The following is an 18,647-nucleotide window of genomic DNA, read 5'->3' on the forward strand; positions in this document are numbered from 1 at the left end:
TATGGGACTTCTTTTTGGGGTGATGAAAATATTCTGGAGTTAGAAAGTGGTCATGATTGAATAACCTTGTGAGTATACTAAAATTCACTGAACTTCCCACATAACCCCAGAACCTAAAATAATTCTCAAAACCTATCAGGTATCCACTAAATAACTGTGAAGAAAAAGCTAGTATTCAAAAGGAAAAAACAATTGGCACCTAACAAATTATAGATAGCTTATTATGAATACCCACCTTATCTAAACCTATAAAGGTTGCAACTCCAATATTTTGTCTTTTAAGGAAGTTTACACATTCTTGGGCTGTATCAATAGAATCAACAACAATGTAGTCTAACGCATGACAACAAGATGAAACAGCAACATCATATTTTTCATCAATGGCTCCTAAATCCCCCTAACAATCAAGAGGGGGGAAAAAATCAACATATAACTAGCCAGAAACGAGGTAAATAGCACAGGATCATTTCATTACTATTCACACAGATTTTTAAAATTACTTTTAATTGAAAAACTATATACATGGTTTTAAAAAGCAAAAAGAATATCATGAAAAATTTAAATGTCCTTGTCACCCCAACTCCCCCTTCTGCAAAGGCCATCACTACAAGTTGTTTTTATCTACATTTTTAAAAAGTTTATAAATACTGATTGAATTTTTAATGAGCACAAAATGAAGAAAATTTTATTTCATAAAAACATAAGATATGAAACCTAAATAGACTATACGCAAAACAACTTAAAAAAAATCTGAATTACTGAAAGCCATCTAAGATTATGTACAGTCTTGATAAAACACATTTGTCTGTTTATCAATTAATTAGCTATCTAGCAGCACTCACTGACTGACTTGAGTTTTCCTTGAGAGTAGATGAACAGAATCAAATCGTGTATCTTCAAAAGAATAAGGAACAAGTCACTTGATATGAGACATAGAAGCATCTATGCTGGGTAATTTTCTTTTTTTTTTTTTCCTTTTTGTCTTTTTTTACTGACCGGTAACGGGATCGCAACCCTCGGTGTTGCGCCCGCACCACGCTCAGCCAGTGAGCGGGAACCGGTCTCCACATGGGATCCGAACCCTCGGCGGGAGCGCTGCCACACTCCCAAGCGGGGCACTCTCCAGTGTGCCACTGGGCTGCCCCTATGCTGGGTAATTTTCACTTGCCCTTCTGGATCACTCTCTGTTCCTTTCTTTGGAAAGCTAACTTAGGGACTGCATTAACTGGCTCCTTTGGCTCTCTAGCTATAGCCGATGTGACGTATCAGCTGGAAAACAGAGGGAGGAAGATAAATGAGGATAAAATATTTATTTTCTCTGTTTCTTCCTGATCATAGCTTCTTTCCCTCATGAGGCCCAGGACTGGTCATGGTGCCCATTATTGCAAGTTTATGTTTCTGGATTATCCCGTTGATTTCCCTAAACCCTAGCCAAAACCTTAAGTATAATGATATAAAACCCAGAATGTATCAAATTCTTATTTTCTAAAAAAAGAAGTACTTTTGTTAAGTTTACTTATCACAACTAAAATTAGTTTTTTTCTTGGTATATACAAGGCATCTCAAAAAATTCATGGAAGACTTGTATTACATTTTAATTCTATTTTTCTGTGAACTTTTTGAAGTACCCTTGTATAAAATGTTCATAATTATCCAAAACTAGACAATAAAAAACTATTTATAAGAGCAAAATGTTAAATAATTTGTCTTTCTGGAGAAAAATGTAAAGTCATTCACAAATAAATCTACTTTACCAATCGTCCATATATTCCTGGAATCCTGCCAGATTTTTTTTCTTGAATTATTGCATCAAGGACTTTCCCCCTACTTCGGTTCACTGCTAAGGAACTCTTTGCTTCTTCAACTTTTTGGAAAAGATCACGCACCAAACTTTTGAAGTTTATTTCTTCTTGTGTAAGTTTTTGAAGTTCTTTTTCTTTCTAAAAGTGAAAAGAAAATGAAACCCTGAGCATTATATCCTAAATATGCTGAATCATAGCATAGAATTACTTATAATGGTTCGATAATAGTAAAGAAGGAAAAGGCCAACGATATACTCTTGAACTAGTACTGAGCTGCCAAATGGTAACTGCTGGAAGAACATGGATGGATCTCCTGTTTTAAAGGGGCATAAATTATTTGGGTCAATAAATGGGAACATAAGTGCAATATGGCTCTAGGAGCAGTCCCTCCTGATAGAAAAAGTAAAGTTAGGGCTGTGAAAATCCCTGTTTGATACTACATAGTTAAGCATAAATGTGTTCTAATTCTTAAGTTCTGCCCTAATCAAAAGCAGACCTAGGAATAGGGCACTAGATATGAGTAACTAGGCAGGACTATGTCTATGCTGTGCTTTGCTTTCTAATTAAACAAAAAACAAAACAAAAAGGCACAGATCTGAAATGAAGAGGAGAAAGATGATTGGACAGTCCTATTGACATTCAAAAACATCAGTAACCATACAGAGGAAACACACGCACACACTCTCTCTCTCTCTGTTTCTCAATCTCTAACTTAGCTGCAGCCATCTTTCCTAACGTATTCTTCCCCATCTCCAGGTTTTAAATTATCTCTATTACCCATCATACTGGCATTAAGTAAAAGCTCAAGATATATAACTTATTCAAAAATAAACTGAATCACCAGGAAGATGGAAGTTGTCATTGGATGTAATTTATAAATTCTACATGGTTATGAAATTTCCTGATGATCAAATAGTGTGCATTTGCTAAAATGAAAAAGACTCACATTTCTTTTCAGCATAATATCTCTTCAAGCAGCATTTTCTATTGCCATCTTGCCTAATGAAGCAAGTTTATAAAATTTATAAAATTTAAAATTCCTTGGACATCTAATTCATTCTAGGATTGGGGGGAGGGCACCAACGAGCTACGTGAGATATCTTGATTAGTTTCTAACATTTCGAAGTCCCAACAGAAGAAATAACATCCAAAAATCCAAAAACGAAAAAAAAGTTAAGATAGTTGTTTGTATATTCATTATACATATGTCTGTCTTTCATTTATCCTTACATAAGCTGTCTATACTTAGATTTAGAGAAACAAAAACTTTCTTTTGTTTAAATTACTTCCATGGGATGGGGGTGGTGGTGATTTGCTGTTTGATGCTCTGGGGAGAATACAGTTAAGTTTCTTGATTGTCTCAGTCATATATAATACTGAAATGCTGACCACATTCTTTTGGGAATTACACTAAATGAAAAAAATATATAATTTATATACCCATCACTTTAGATGTTGAGATTAAAAACAAAAAATATATAACACTAGCATTGACGAACAATGTTCAGATAACATATAGAAGCAAAGACTTACCTCCTTTAATTCTTGTTCAGTTTGAGGGAGTTTTGTCTCTATATCTCCAATTGCAGCTTTTCTTTCTTTGAGAGTCTCAGAAGCTGCAATTAGAGCTTCCTTGGCCTTACTTAATTGAGATACTGCAGTATTATGACGACTGAGATAGATATCAAGTTCTGACTGGGCTACATCCATCTTTGAACGTGCTTCATTTACTGATTTGCTGAAACCCATAAGTTCTTTCTCTCGACTCTGTTAAAATATGGGAGTCCATTACATCTGAAATATATCTATTTTCAAACTTAAACTGAAATGGAAACCATACATTTTGAATTAATTCAAGAAAGGAGATTCTATAAGCATAGTACATAGAAATAAGTAATTCTCAGAAGTAGAATAAACAGTTTTTGCCTAATTGTCAATATTCACTGTACATAAAGTCTTTTCCCAATTGATTTCACAAGAGCTTTATGAAGTAGATCTTACTACGTTCATTTTAAAGATTAAATCAAAAAAGAGAATTATTGAAAGAGAAAACAAACCTGGGTCTAAAGTCTAGATTCCATGCTCTTTCCACATTACCAGGTATAAGAACTATTCAGCAGAAAGTATCCTAAAGTATATTGATGCTGAAAATCTTTACATTATGCTAAGGAACGAACACATTTAAATTTGAGTTTTGGCTTTGTCATAGTGCAAGGTCCACAGGAATACTCAATATACATTAAATGAACAAATGTTAAAATCCACTATCCATAAAGTATTCTATTACAAAGGCTACTGTATTATCCCATAGGTATCTTATAAAGTTTTGTAGTGTGACATCAGAACATGTCCATATTCTAAAGCAGAATCTATGATGTCTGTTACCTTTCAATCCAATTACCATCATCTATTAAAATATGTATTTAACATGGTCAATGTTGTCAAAAAAGGCTGTGTTGAATATAAACAAAGATAGCTGACTTCATGCTTATACTCTTGTTGGGTAGATAATACATATATCAATGTGACAAACTTCACACGCTGTTTTACTAAATAATGTAATAGCTAACATTTATTAATTTTTTACTTTCTAAGCACTTTATATATATAAATACATTTATTTTTTATTTTCACAAAGTAGATAATATTTTCTTCCTCATTTTGAGAAAGATGTCTTGAGAGTCATAACAACCCGCATAAGAGCAGAGAATGATTGATCTAGGATTTGGACCAAGAACTGACACAAGAGCCACAGATTTTAACTATTACAGAAGAGCTATAGAAGCAAAAAGAAGGTAGACGTCAACCTATGCTTAATGTGGCCCCAGGTTTTACAGGTGGCAACACATTAGTTACCAAGGAAATAATTTAGAAGCTGAAAAAGACTCAACAGGCTTAAGAGTGGCATATATAACAATCAAAGTATTCACATCACATTTTCTGCTATCACTACAAATTTTTATTCAGATTTTTTTTTTTTAAATGGGAAAGAAGAAAACAAAAGGGAAAAGAGTCTAGGCTGATTAGTCTTATGACTTAAATATTAGAAGGCCAAACTGTTTCTTTCAATGGTTCACTTTTTAGTATTACTGCAGTAACAATCTTCAAGCTACAAAAAAATAAAGGCCACCAAAATAAACACTGAAAAAGAACCTCACTTCTTTTTCTTTCTGAAGTCCTTGGGTTTCCTGTTTAAGGCTATCCATAACTTCCTTTAATTTTTCTTCCTCTTTCTCTTTTTCCTTTTCAAGGGCATTATTTCTAGTTGTTGTTTCAGTTATGATATTTTTACTCTTGGCAGGTATACTCTTAAATTCCTCAACCTGAGATTATAAAACAAAATAAAGTTATAAAAGCATATACCTTTAGGCTACCCATACTATGAATATTTGACTTACTTAAAAGGACTTCTCAGAGTCTTCTAGGTCTTTGCTGTTTTCTTTGAATGAGATTTGAACTAGCTGCCTTTAACAAGTATTTTCTTAATCATTCTATGTAATTTCTATTTTCTGTCAGTCTAACCGTAAAACTAATTCGATAAACTCCTGGTTCCTTATGAAAAAAAATTCTCCCTGGCAGAGTTTTCAGGTTCTCCTTCCTTCTTTCCTAAGTTCAGGCTGTAATTATCCTTCTTTAGCTATAAATATGCTCTGACCACATGGAATTTCCTAAACTACCCCTTCATTGTATATCATAATTTGCCACAAGTTATCTTTATCACCCCACCTGCAAATCTTAAGATCTTTCACAATTTTACCCTTCCAGAGTCACCATGTAGAACTAATATCTCATTTCATTAGTATTTTCTGGTAATAATCACATATCCATGTTTTATGTCTAAAAGCTATGCCTCTATAATAGTTAAATTATAACTATTAGTCTGTCCAATTGGGGGTTACTCCCAAATCCATGTTATTTCGTTTACCCTGGTCATCTAGTCCCAGAGAAGTTCAACATTTCTAAAATGGGTGTTGCTCACTGATTCACATATTTGTTAGTTGTACTGAGCAGAAAGTATTTGTGAACAAATACATTTGGAAAATGCTTATAGGGTAATGTATATGGAACAAAGGTATTTTGGGGTGATACGGTTTAGGTGTCCTATCTATTAATATCTGATGGAGCTATCAACATAGCTTGAGGGACCCCAACCCCAAGTTAATTGATCATAATTCTGGCTCCTAGCAAGTTAGGCTTTTCCATATTCTGGTCCAAACCTTTTTTTTTCTTTTTAACTTATGAATACCTAATCAATCCCTTGTAAATTATGAGCTTTCCTATTGATCATAATTCTGGCTCCTAGCAAGTTAGGCTTTTCCATATTCTGGTCCAAACCTTTTTTTTTCTTTTTAACTTATGAATACCTAATCAATCCCTTGTAAATTATGAGCTTTCCTATCCCTCTTTTTTAAGGGGAAACTCTTACTCTAATCCTGATAGCTTGATTTATGCAGGAGACAGTTAATATTTTTAAAAATAATGTCTAATCAAGAATATCTTTCAAAATCACTACTCTAGGAAAAAGATAATCATCACTAAAACAGAATTGCTGATTTGTTAAATGTTTTCTCAACAACATATATTAGTGTGATATAAGCTCTAAAATTCAGTCAGTGGATGCAAGATTCCCTTGGAAAGGAAAAATCACGTTCAGAGAGTAATTCTAAAACACTCAACATTCAGAATCCTAACTCATTCTTTTGGGCCACAAGGGGCAAGTACATCCATGAAAAATAATGAAAACTAGATCTGATATTCAGACATGAAATTTTAAACATATTTTCTAACACCTACCTTTTCTTTATCTTTTTGAAGTTGTTTCTCCAATTTTTTGGCTTTACTTGTAGCATGTTTCAATTTTTCCCTAACTTGAACATCTTCCAAATCTAGCTGTGTAAATTTTTCTTTATTCTCCTCAATAAATTTGGTAATTTTATTCAGTTTCCTGGCAAAGCAGATAAATTACTCATTAGTTTGGATATCCAGATATTTTAAAGGCATATTATATATCCTTCCCAGACACTTCTTCTATAAATATATTCAAGCTCCTATAAAGCAAAATCCTAAAAACTCTCCCTATTCCAAGCTGATTTCCCCTGATAGCTGAGGAAGCTGCTGAAATTTCTGATTATGAGTTAATTTGCTTTTCTAAACTTCATGGGAAATACTACAATTTCCAGTGACCAGGATGTCTAGGTATATAACAATTTTACCATGAAAGTAAGAGTTATTTTAAAGAATAAAAAAGAAACTCACATAGGTAAGAAGAGATACTAGTCTCACTGAATATTGGCATAGAGTAGGACTGTGATAAAATTTTTAAAAATCTATCTAGAACAACACAAATTCTACCTCTGAATCAGATTTGTTAATTATTCATTAAGAGATTAACCTGTCAGGTCAAATGCTTATTATTATTGTATTTTGTTATTGTGTTCTGCCACTAGGGGGTAGCATCCCCCACTACTTTAAGACAGAGTTGGGAGTTCAACCTGAAACAATGATGAATTGGATTTGGGGCAACAGTTTTTTTTTTGTTTGCAATAGGACACGATTTTATATGATGGCCAATGCATTACATTTATAACATGCTGGTGGTAAATTTATATACAAACACAGGACTGGCCAGTTAGCTCAGTTAGTTGGAGATGGTGCTGATAACACCAGCTGCCAAAAAAAAGAAAAGTAGACACACAGGCATAATGAAATTAACCGACTCTAAATGCTTTTAGTACTTTCCAAAAGGTTATTACTTCTCTACATCTTTTACAGTTTTATTCTTAGCTTTCATTTCATTTGATAGTATACTGCTCTTCTCATTAATTTCTTTGGTATCTTCATGAATTTTTTCCTTTTGAGTTTCTGCTGTACGGCCAAAACCCCCGGCGGGAGCGTCGCTGCGCTCCCAGCGCGGCACTCTCCTGAGTGTGCCACGGGGCTGGCCCATACATGTACAATCTGAATTTAAAATATGCCAACATTAGATAAAAACAAACGTATCAACGAGAATGTTCATCTTAAATGCTGACAATATAAAAACATTAATTTCAATCTAAGATAGTAAATATTTCAATAATTATAAACATGTAACATAAACATGAATTTGTTATTTTACATAACAAAATTTGTTAATCCATAAATGAAAACACTGATTTACAACAAAAATCTAAAAAAGATTCACCTTCTCTCCTCTGTGTTCATTTAATATTTCAACTCTCCGACATAAGACTTTAATAGGTTCATTTAGCCGTCCACAACCAATTATATCTTCTAAATATTCAAGCATACCCTCATCATGTTCAGTCTGGCCTTTTGGTTTCATCATCGCAATTTGTTCAACTTCGCCCTTTAAAAAAAGTCATATTTCATACTCATTGTATGTGTTTAGCTAAATCAATCTTATGTGAGAACTGGGAGCAGGTCAACTAACAAACCCAATAGTAATGAACAACTAAATAATGTGTATTAAGTAGCTTAAAGAGATTTAGTAAGATACAAATAAAAATGTTCTCTTTACTGATATTCTTCTTAAAAAGTTTTTAAATTTTACACAAGGGAATAAGGAATGTGTATTTATACTCCCTTACATAAATTCTTATGAAATTATAATATACACCCACATATATATACACAAAGCCAAAGGAATATTCACCATCTAGAATGTTCTTTCAATATAAATAAACAAAACATAACTTTTCTATTAAGAAAAATTTAGCAAAGTAGTCACATAATATGCAATTTGATTATGGTTGCAACATTATAGATTGTTAATAAGATAATTATTTGTCCTAAAACAAATAATTTTCAAAAAGACCCTTCATGGTTAAACTGTACTAGGAACCCTGTCTCAAGGTGGTTAGTATTATTAAACTTTCTCTATAAACCTGGTGTTATGAGTTCCTTGACAAGTAATGGGCTTCATAAGGATATCTCATACTTAATGTTCTAACTTTCTAAAAACAAGACCCTTAAATGGAAAATGAAGGTACCTATTTCTCATGGTAATAAAATAAATCCAACTGATCACCTTGAACAGAGAAAACTAATGGCACTGGTACATATAACATGGGAAAACTTTCATTTTCAATTATTAATATAGCAACTTTGAACAGTAATTAATGTCTTAGATTAACTATACATATTTGTATGCATGCAGTTTAATTACAAAGAGAAAAGAGAAAAAAAGTTCCACAGTTAGTAACCGTCAAGGCCGACTGCCAGGCAGTCATTTAGTTTGATGGTGGAGAAAATTTTGTCTCAACATGTTCAGGCAAAATGCTGCTACTTTACTTCACAGAAGTAGCCTGCTTAAACTCTATGACAAGCAAGTGGAAAAAAATATACCTCTTATTTTAAGCAAAATAGCTAAGATAAAGTCAAGAAAAAGAATCAAACATTAAAAAGAACACATCTTAGCAATTCCTATTTCCTAAGTGTACACGACTGAAGCTTAAAAATTTGGGGTAAAACTTGTTAATGATTAAGTGTCATATTTACTAAAAACCTTAACATAATTATAAAAAGTAAATTTAAAGATAACACAGAACATAAAATAGATCATTTTTAAATCTACTCATCAAAAGGCATAATTTTTTATATTTTTATATCTCATCATTTTTCGGTACTTTAACAACCTATTAGCACAACATAATTGATCAAATATAAAGTCAAACTGTTATCTAAAAAGCCTTATTCTCCATAACATTTAGTATATTATGTATGAATCAGTGTATAAACTAAAATATGCGGATATTTATGTAAATATGTATTTTATTCTGCTTTCAATGATCAGTTCTTTCCAAATGTTTGCAGCAATATAGTTTAAGTTTTAGACAGGATTTAAGCCTGGAAGAATGCCCAAAGCTTTCAATTACATACAAAAAGATAAACTTTAGTCACCGAAGAAGCCAAGGGTCTTATATCAAAGTTTTCACCTAGGTAGGGTTTATCAATAGTGGCACTACTAACATTTTGGGCTGGGTATTCTTTGTTGTGGGGAGCTGTGCTAGGCATTGCATGATGCTTAATAGCATACTTGACCTTTACTTACTAGATGCCCATAACATCTTCCTTTTACCAGCTGTAACAACCCAAACTACGTGCAGATATTTGCTAAATTTTAATTAAGCAAATACCTTAATTTAAGAAAAATGTAATTAAGAACCAGTGATCTAGAGGATGTAGTTTAAATCTTTGGGTTAGTGTTTATAATCCAAATAATAAACAATATCTGACACCTGATATATTCTACTACACTACCCTAATTCAAGTTAAATATCTGAACACCTATTTTAAGATGAATGAAAAACCATGCCAAGAAAATTTACATTTAAGTCACAGTGATAAGGTATTATTTAAGTACACATTTTTCAGAAAATGAAAAGTTGGGATTTATTGTAACAGTTTATACAAATAAAAATATTCCTAAAGCATCACACTTTTCCTGGCCAAATTACTTCTCGAAAAGATGGAGTACAGCTATTAGAAAACAGCCTAGCTTTGGGTAAAGCACAGTGGTTGCCTATTTTTGGTTACTTGTTCTTTCCTCTCCAAACAAAATGAAAGATATGCAGGTATAATTTCATCTCACTCTAATAAGGCTGCCCAATTAAAAAAAAAAAAAGTTAAAATGAAAAGACAAGGATATTTACAAATCAAAATAGTTCCCTCTCAAGTCCCACATAATAACATTCAGTTTTAGTTATCCTATAATTGCATTTTTTTTTTTTTTATTAACCAGTTACTGTCTTATCAGATTAGTACTAATGAATTAACAGGTTACTGGAACAGTTAGGCCTTTAGTTGCTCTTTTGACTGTTAGAACTGCTATGGTATTCCAATGACAATCTGGGACTTTTCTTGTGGCTCTGTTCGTTGATGTCCTTTGCCTGCCCTACCACTTGCTACCACTTGCTTTCTTCTTTTTCCATTTTGTGCCATCTCCTATGTAATCTGTGGGCTGACAGTCTGAGCCTAGAGGACTACTTATTTTTCAGAAAATTTACCAATCCCACATGAAATTATAAAAGACAGTTTTAATTTAGGGCAATAAACTCAATATACTTCAGAAATAATTTAAAACACCACGGAAATTTAAAGTCAACCTTCCATATCAAGGTTCCAAACCACAAAAAGTGAGGGCATAACACACAAGAAAATGTTTCAATTTTCTTGAAACACACAAAATATTATTAATTTATGTTGTTATATATTATATATACATATTATTAATATATAATAGTACCTGAAGATGGCAAAATTTTATAGGCCTTCACACTGTTATCTCTACTTTCTGGAGCTTAAAGCATACGAAACAAGCTTTTATTATATTATATTTTATTTTATTTTTGTCCTTTTTTGTGACTGCACTCGGCCAGTGAGTGCACCGGCCATCCCTATATAGGATCCGAACCCACGGCGGGAGCGCCGCTATGCTCCCAGCGCTGCACTCTCCCAAGTGAGCCATGGGGTCTGCCCCGAAACAAGCTTTTAAACACTCTACTGCCCCCAACTGTTTTTCACTATGGACTTTCTTTGTTTTAAATTCTGTTCATACTGTATCAGGGACATTAAGCAACTATGGAAAATGTCAAGCAGGTTTTTTAAGAGTAACAAAAAACAGCAAACGTGCTTCAAGAGGACATTTACAAAATACCAAGGGGTTAAATCTTAATTTACTGAAGGTCTTGTTGGCAGGCAATAAGGACACTGTGATTCAGTTATACCATTCTTTGATAACCTAATTTACAGGAATATAGCTTGAGAGTCTGAGGAATGATTACATAAGATGCGCTTTATACTTATTCAAAAATATAATCCAAATTATAGCAAGCATGAACTACAGAAAATTCAAACAGTATATAGATATAAAAAAAACTTTTTTCCTAACAAGGCCTCAATGATTCTTAAGACAGAGATGGGTGTTTGCATCAAAATTAAATGACCCAGAATTACCGGCTTTTAATTTTTATTTTGCCTCGATAATCTTTATTTTCTTTATTTTTTACTGCACTGTAAATTATTAATTGTTCTTTATCTTCCTGTAATACATTTTATTCTAATTTGCTCTTCCTAAGCTACCAGACGCAAAGAAACCAGTTCACCAAGATTAGTCTCTGCCTAAAATAAGTGCATAAAATAGAAAGAATACTGCTTTAGTGGCTGAACATCTTAATATCTATTCTGGTTCCTTAGGGGCAGCTTTTTTTCCCCTCCCTAATAGTTGAGGCTGTTGAATCAGACATGTTTGGAAAACTGAGGTATTACTGATAAAGGTAAAAATTTCTTTTGATATTATAGCATAGACTCATATCTACAAACTAAAAGACTACAATCCAAATAGTTTACATGCCGTGCCAAGCTTAGAAGTACGCTGGAAAAAAGAAGAAATGGACAGGCAACAACTCAGACCTAGGTTAATCCAATCTTCAAATTACAAAACAATTTAAAAAACACCCAAACAACAAAAAACCCATCTTGGTTCTTGTTTTAAATTTTAACTTAGATTTTGTAACATGAAGACAAAAAGCATACGAAGTTGAAAACTGTGACAAAATTTAAGTTGTGTTAATAGTTGTAGTTTTTGAGGAGTTTACAAAAACACTGAGACGGCAATTATTAATGCAACTTTGAACTGTAATAAAAGCATTGGGTTATCATTCTTCTACCCTTGAATGGAGCAAATGTACCATATCCAATTAAACCTAATTTATAAGTCATAGTTACCCATAAAATGCTATACAGAGCTAATAAAACTCCGCTTGTTTAGACCAATACTTACAACAATGGCACAGAGGCTTCCAAACAAAGTATATATAAAGGGGAAATGGAAAATACAAAGGCCCATCATAATCTAATATTTTTTGAGGGCATGTATAAATGTCTCTAAGGATAAGAGACAGGGTCCAACCATCTTTATATTATTTATAGCATCTTAGGATGCTCTTAGGTGCCTCATTAGGAACTCATTTGAATGGTCAACTAATGAAATTTTTAAATGAATTTAAATACTAGAAATGCTTAGATGAAAAACCTACTAAACCAATATACAAACAGTATATAAAATTTTACTCTTATGGACTTCTGAAATTTAATGCTTTTCAATCTTAAAAATAAATTTTTACTTTTGCTAAATTTAGATTACTTAGGCTGTTAATCACTACAACTGGCCAAACAGTCTATAAATTTTGTTCAAAGTAATCATTATGACTTGGATGGTGATACTGTGATGCTGTCTACAATTTCCCAGCCCCCCAAATCATGGATAGTTTCTAAGATAAGTGTTATTAAGTGGGAGAGAAAGTAACACATACCACATTCTTACTTACCTTCAAATGCTTTACATCTCTAGTGTAAGAGTATAAATTTTGATAATGATGTAAAAATCCATAGAAACCACTCCTAATTTCCCTCAAACTTTTAATACATCACCATTAGTTCTACCTAGTCCAATCCCTCCTTCTTCCTAACAGGTGAGTTCTTTAGGTTCTAATCCGTAACTTTAATAGAATTGAATTGAATCTGTTAACTTAGAAAGTTTACCTGGGTATTATCTGGGAAGAAATGTTTTAAGCAATTTAACTGTCCAGATCACATAAAAAGGTTAAAGTTATTATGAGGACAAATGGCTTCAGCATCCTAGGTACTTCAGAAGCACATATTTAATATAAAATTTACAATTTATAAATTATTTACTTCTCTGGGAAGTTATGTTATTAGCTTCCTTTATTACTGAATTATGTACAGAGAGGCTGCACTGGAGGAAAAAAAATTTTTCTTAGAAGGGTTAAAATGCAATCCACTTTATTTCGATGAGTCTTTGCACAGGTGTAAAACTGAGTATCCCAGGATGACAGTAAAGAAATGTCAAAGAATAGGCAAAAGATAAACACGAGTAGTTTCCAGCAAAATGGTATCATCGAATTTAGTACTATAAAAGGGAGATACATTTTTATCCATAATCAACCAAACCAAGTCCCAGAATATGAAAGTTCAATTTGAAAACAAACAAGCAAAAAACCCACAATGTTTTAACTCACATTTATATAAATTCAAATCTTATGTAGAAATATATCCACAACTGATTTCCCAACATTCATTTTTAAATAATTTTAGGTCACAGAAGTATTACAAATGTACAGTGCCTGGTAATAAAAGATATTAATACAAACTATTCCAGAATATTGATTTACGTTGCATGCTATGTACGTCTAAAAGTAACATATTTAAAAAATAATTGAAGAATAAGGACGAAAATGGAAATAGGAACTAACACTTTATAAGTTTGTTACTGGGAACACTCTGTCATCCTAACAAAACTTTAAGTATCAAATCAAAACTCCCAACTACATCAGTAGCACAGGACACTAAAGAACATTAGCAGCCATTTCTGCATCACAAAATAGTTTTACTTTTATTATTATGCTCTTGGTGATTCTGGATAGGAGAAAGGAAAAGAAGATAGCCTTGAATCATACAGGAATTGTAAAACATCTGACAAAGCCATGGTTTTATACTAAAAGATTTTTTTTGAAAGGTAAGATACAGGGAAGAAAAGACAGGGATGTTTCTTACCATGTAATGCTGGTAGAATACACCTTTACTCAAAGAATACGGGGTTTCTAATAAAAATCGACTTAACACCAGGTACTTAATTTTTATAGCTCCTTAAAGAGACTTTTGTTCTGTAAGAGCTGTAATACTTAAAAATGTAATATCAAAGTGACTTTCTGATCTACCAATAGTAGTGGTTCAAGAAAGTAGGCCATTCTAAACAAAACAAAAACCAAGTTGAGTAAACTTTTAGTTAACCATTCTAAGTGTTAAAAAAGATTAAATTAAATCAGTTAGGTGCCCAGGTAAATTTGTCAAATACCAAGTGTATAGATTTTTTTTTTGTTATATATTATAAGAGATAATAAGACCAAAACCAAAAAGGACAGACTATTAAAAGATAATGAATCTCATTTAAAATGTTATCTTAGGGAAATACATATAGATTTTTTTTTTGTTATATATTATAAGAGATAATAAGACCAAAAACAAAAAGGACAGACTATTAAAAGATAATGAATCTCATTTAAAATGTTATCTTAGGGAAATACAAACAGAAATGATAAATAGTTGCTATATCCCTGTCACACTAAAGCAGCACAATAATATTGGTGTTTAATATTTATTTCACTACGCCAATATTTACGTGCTGCTAGAGTGGAACAAGTATGTCAGTCCATCCAAACAAAATAAACATCTGGTGATGAAAATAGTTTTGAATGAATTTCCTTAAATTTCTAGAGCAGCAAATAATGATTCGCATCTTGACTGTAGTATGTAAACCATGATGTGCTGCTACAGTACTTTAAGGCCTCAAAAATACAGGATTCATCCAACAGGGGAAACCACCCCCCAGCTTTATTGAAAAAAAGAAACGAGAATAAGATAACCTCTAAGGTCTTTAGCAAACTTACCTGTAAGATTAAAAATCTATTATGGTCCAAGTCAATTCCATGGCTTCGAAGAAGATTTCCAACATCTTTAAATGTCTTTTTCTTCCCACTTATATGATAGACAGAAGTATTATCTCTGTAGGCCGTTCTCGACACATAGAAGTTACTGTTAGGAATGACTTCATAATCATCCCCTTCCTGTTTTGAGGAAAAACAAAACCAGAAAACAATTGTTGGTATTAAGTCACAGGTCTGCTTCAAATTTCACTCACTTCATACTGAAACTAATTCTATGGATTGAAAACCTCAATTGAATATGCACACAAACTGGCAGTAGTTCTCAGAAATAACCTTGCTTAGCAAAGAATAGATACTTTTCCAAGTTGTTTGGTATCTTTCTCAAAGACCACAAAAACCAAAAAGCCAAACCATACAAACAAAAAATCTACCTTTAAATAAGCCTAAAAACAAGATTTGACTGAGAAGAGCTGATGAAGGTGGACAAGAATCCTACCAAATCCAAAACAAACCCACCCAAATTATTAAACCATGTTGACAGATTAAATTACTAGCCCATTTAAAAAAGTTGCAAGAGATGATTCAAGTAAGACAGTAATAGGGTGATATGGTTTAGTTTTTTTTTTTTTTTTTTTTTGGGGGGGGGGGGTGGAGTGGAGAGAAGAGTGTGCCATTAATTGAAGGTAAAAAGAAATGCAAAAATTGACCACATTCCCGATTTTTTAAAAACAAAAAAATTAAAAAAATTTAAAAAAATCAAGTGTAAATCTACTTTAGTATTAAAACTCACCTTTTCTTACCCTTAAAAGCTCTGTCACATTGAAGCTATGGCTTTTAAAATTTAGATAAATAAATATAATTAATAGGCAATGGAATAAAACCTGATTTACTGGCAATCTATTTTCCAACCCAAATTGTACAACAAAAAGCAGTAAGAAACAAAATTAAAATAAATGCTTCCATGTAATTAAAGTCCCTTACATATAAAAAAATAAAAAACAAAACCCAGAAGCCAAGTCACACCCCCATTTCATTATGTAATTAGTTTCCTATATTTTTGGATTCCATTCAGTCATTTTTGAACAACGAATTTCCTAATTAAAAAGAGGAAAAAAAAAAAAAAAAAACCACAACAGAACCATGTTAATACCCTAGACATTTTATGTATAATTGTCTCTATTTCAAGAAAACAAGTATGTTAGCTTGCCCTTTCCCCATTTCAAAGTCTTAGTCACAGAAGTTCAAATTGAAGCAAAGCTCTTTCATATCACAGATACGCAGGACCATTAATAACATTAAATTTGATGTGCACTGAAACAGTGGAGACGGTAAAAATCACTCAATTGCTACACTTTTAAGTTTAGGTAATTTATTCTAAAGCAATAAAAACGTAACTTTTATAATTTATTTCTCTGGCTAAAAATTTTAATATTTTAAGTTTAACAGCCACCACCACTCTCCCCAAAGAAAACATGGTCATGGAAGCAATGAAATCAATATCTCTTTTGCTTAAATTACACATGAATTTTTAAAAGCCAATCTAAGCCAAAACAAATAAAATGTGCAATGTACCGAAGTCCTGTTTTTCTTATTTGCAAATAACTAAACAGTAAAAATCCCTTACCTTGTCAATTATCTTTTGAAAATGAACTTCTACAGTACAACTCTGAATATCCTTGTGTTCATCAGAATTATGTATTAGTACCGAGAGTTTCTTAGACCTTATTTTTTGTGCTCGATAACCAAACACAAAAAGCATGGAATCAATAACATTGCTTTTGCCACTACCATTTGGCCCAATAATACAGGAAAAGCGCTGCACGAAAGAAAAAAAAAAAAAAAAAAAAAAAAAAAAAAAAGAAAGGAAAAAAGTTTTTAAAAGGTCATACTAATACTACCAATTTTAACTTAAACTGCTTGATTTTTTTACGTGCAGTAAAAACTACAAGCATTTAAAAGTTTTCATCGCTAGAAGATACACAACTTAAGTTTTCTTACATCATGCTCTCCTCTATCACAAGCTTCAACATCTTAAATAAGACCAAGATCTAATTCTAACCAAGACTTAAAAAAAAAATTCATTCTAACAGTTAGAGGGAAAATACTTCAAAGAAAAACACTCACCGATTCCATTCAATGAGGAAAACTTTGTAGATAAATAGGTACCAAAGATAATCAGATACACAAAAGCTAATTTCAGTTGTTAAGATCATAGGAACATACCGTGTATGCGTTAGAGAGACAGATGGAGAATCAGGATAGTTACAAAATTAAAATATACTGTATCAAAGATGTATTATCTTACAATAGCTATTTTAAATGGACAAATACCTTATGGAAAGGTCCCAGAATTTTTTCCCCAGCATAGGACTTGAAGTTCTGGTTTACAATATGAGTTATCATAAGCCGAGGAGCTCCAGCTTCATTGGTCATTGCTGGAGGCGGGGGAGGAGGAATGCTACTCAAAATCTCTTCTAAACTTCTATTATCAAGTTCCTCACTTGGAGTCTCTAAAAAGGCAAAAAAAAAAAAAAAACAAAAACCCTAAAACACCTACTTTATACTTTAGTTCAATAAGTTTGGGGGACTACTGCGTGCTAATCTTTAAGAAAATTGAGGTGGAGGGATGTTATTTATGAAACCTGGGAATCTATATCTTCCACTTAAATACAGAATTACCCTAAACTCACAGGGATGAGAATCTAATCTTTCAGTCTGGTTTTATTAAAAAAGAAATACTTGAAAGAAATGCCAACTGTCACACACACAAAAATACCACTACATCATAAAGTAAATCCGGGAAAACCTCAACAAACGGATTCTCTGCTACCTAGCTAAACAGGAGGTTAAATTGTGAAGCTTTAGATCCAACTCTCTCCGTATCTCTGAGCACCTGGAACCTTGACTTTGGAAACTCACGAGCTTCAGCGACACTGTCACAGGGCTTTCATGTCACGCAATTCCTGGACTCACAAAAGCTATAGTAGTTTCAAATGATTACCTTCTCGTTAAAGGCACTCTAAGACTATAGAGGTGATGTTAGGGTCAGGCAACTTTTCATCACTTTCCTACAGTCACTTCAATTCTGTACGAAAAAAGTCCACTAGTGCTTGGCTGACCGTGCCAATTTCAGCGGAAATAAAATAAAGATGTCTGTACTAATCCAAAAGACCACAAACAAATATTCACAACTAAAGCATGTGCTCACCCCCAGCCCCTCCAGCACCGTTACAGCGAACACTACCTCTGAAAATCGCCAAATGGCTTTCCTGAATTGCTCTACCGGACCGACACTGGACTTCACACGCAATCCCAGAGCTTCTCGTCCGCGCCCAATAACCCCGGGCACTCTCGTCTAAGGAGCGGACGCACCCGGGTTCCC

General features: G+C 32.8%; 1 protein-coding gene across 1 annotated transcript in view; it reads right to left on the bottom strand.

Annotated features, from left to right (window-relative positions):
• Positions 1–18,647, bottom strand: part of SMC4 (structural maintenance of chromosomes 4) — a 32,651-nt gene that overhangs the window by 13,816 nt on the left and 188 nt on the right. The window contains exons 2-11 of the mRNA XM_008581209.1: positions 17,597–17,775; positions 16,890–17,081; positions 15,269–15,445; positions 7,984–8,148; positions 7,556–7,653; positions 6,597–6,747; positions 4,961–5,125; positions 3,336–3,569; positions 1,755–1,940; positions 236–397 (exon numbers count right to left, since the gene is read on the bottom strand). Of these exons, the coding sequence (XP_008579431.1) occupies positions 236–397; positions 1,755–1,940; positions 3,336–3,569; positions 4,961–5,125; positions 6,597–6,747; positions 7,556–7,653; positions 7,984–8,148; positions 15,269–15,445; positions 16,890–17,081; positions 17,597–17,775 (1,709 nt within the window). The remainder of the gene's footprint in view (positions 1–235; positions 398–1,754; positions 1,941–3,335; positions 3,570–4,960; positions 5,126–6,596; positions 6,748–7,555; positions 7,654–7,983; positions 8,149–15,268; positions 15,446–16,889; positions 17,082–17,596; positions 17,776–18,647) is intronic.

This window comes from Galeopterus variegatus, unplaced genomic scaffold, assembly GCF_000696425.1.
Source record: "Galeopterus variegatus unplaced genomic scaffold, G_variegatus-3.0.2 Scaffold2294, whole genome shotgun sequence".
In the NCBI taxonomy this organism is placed as follows: Eukaryota; Metazoa; Chordata; class Mammalia; order Dermoptera; family Cynocephalidae; genus Galeopterus; species Galeopterus variegatus.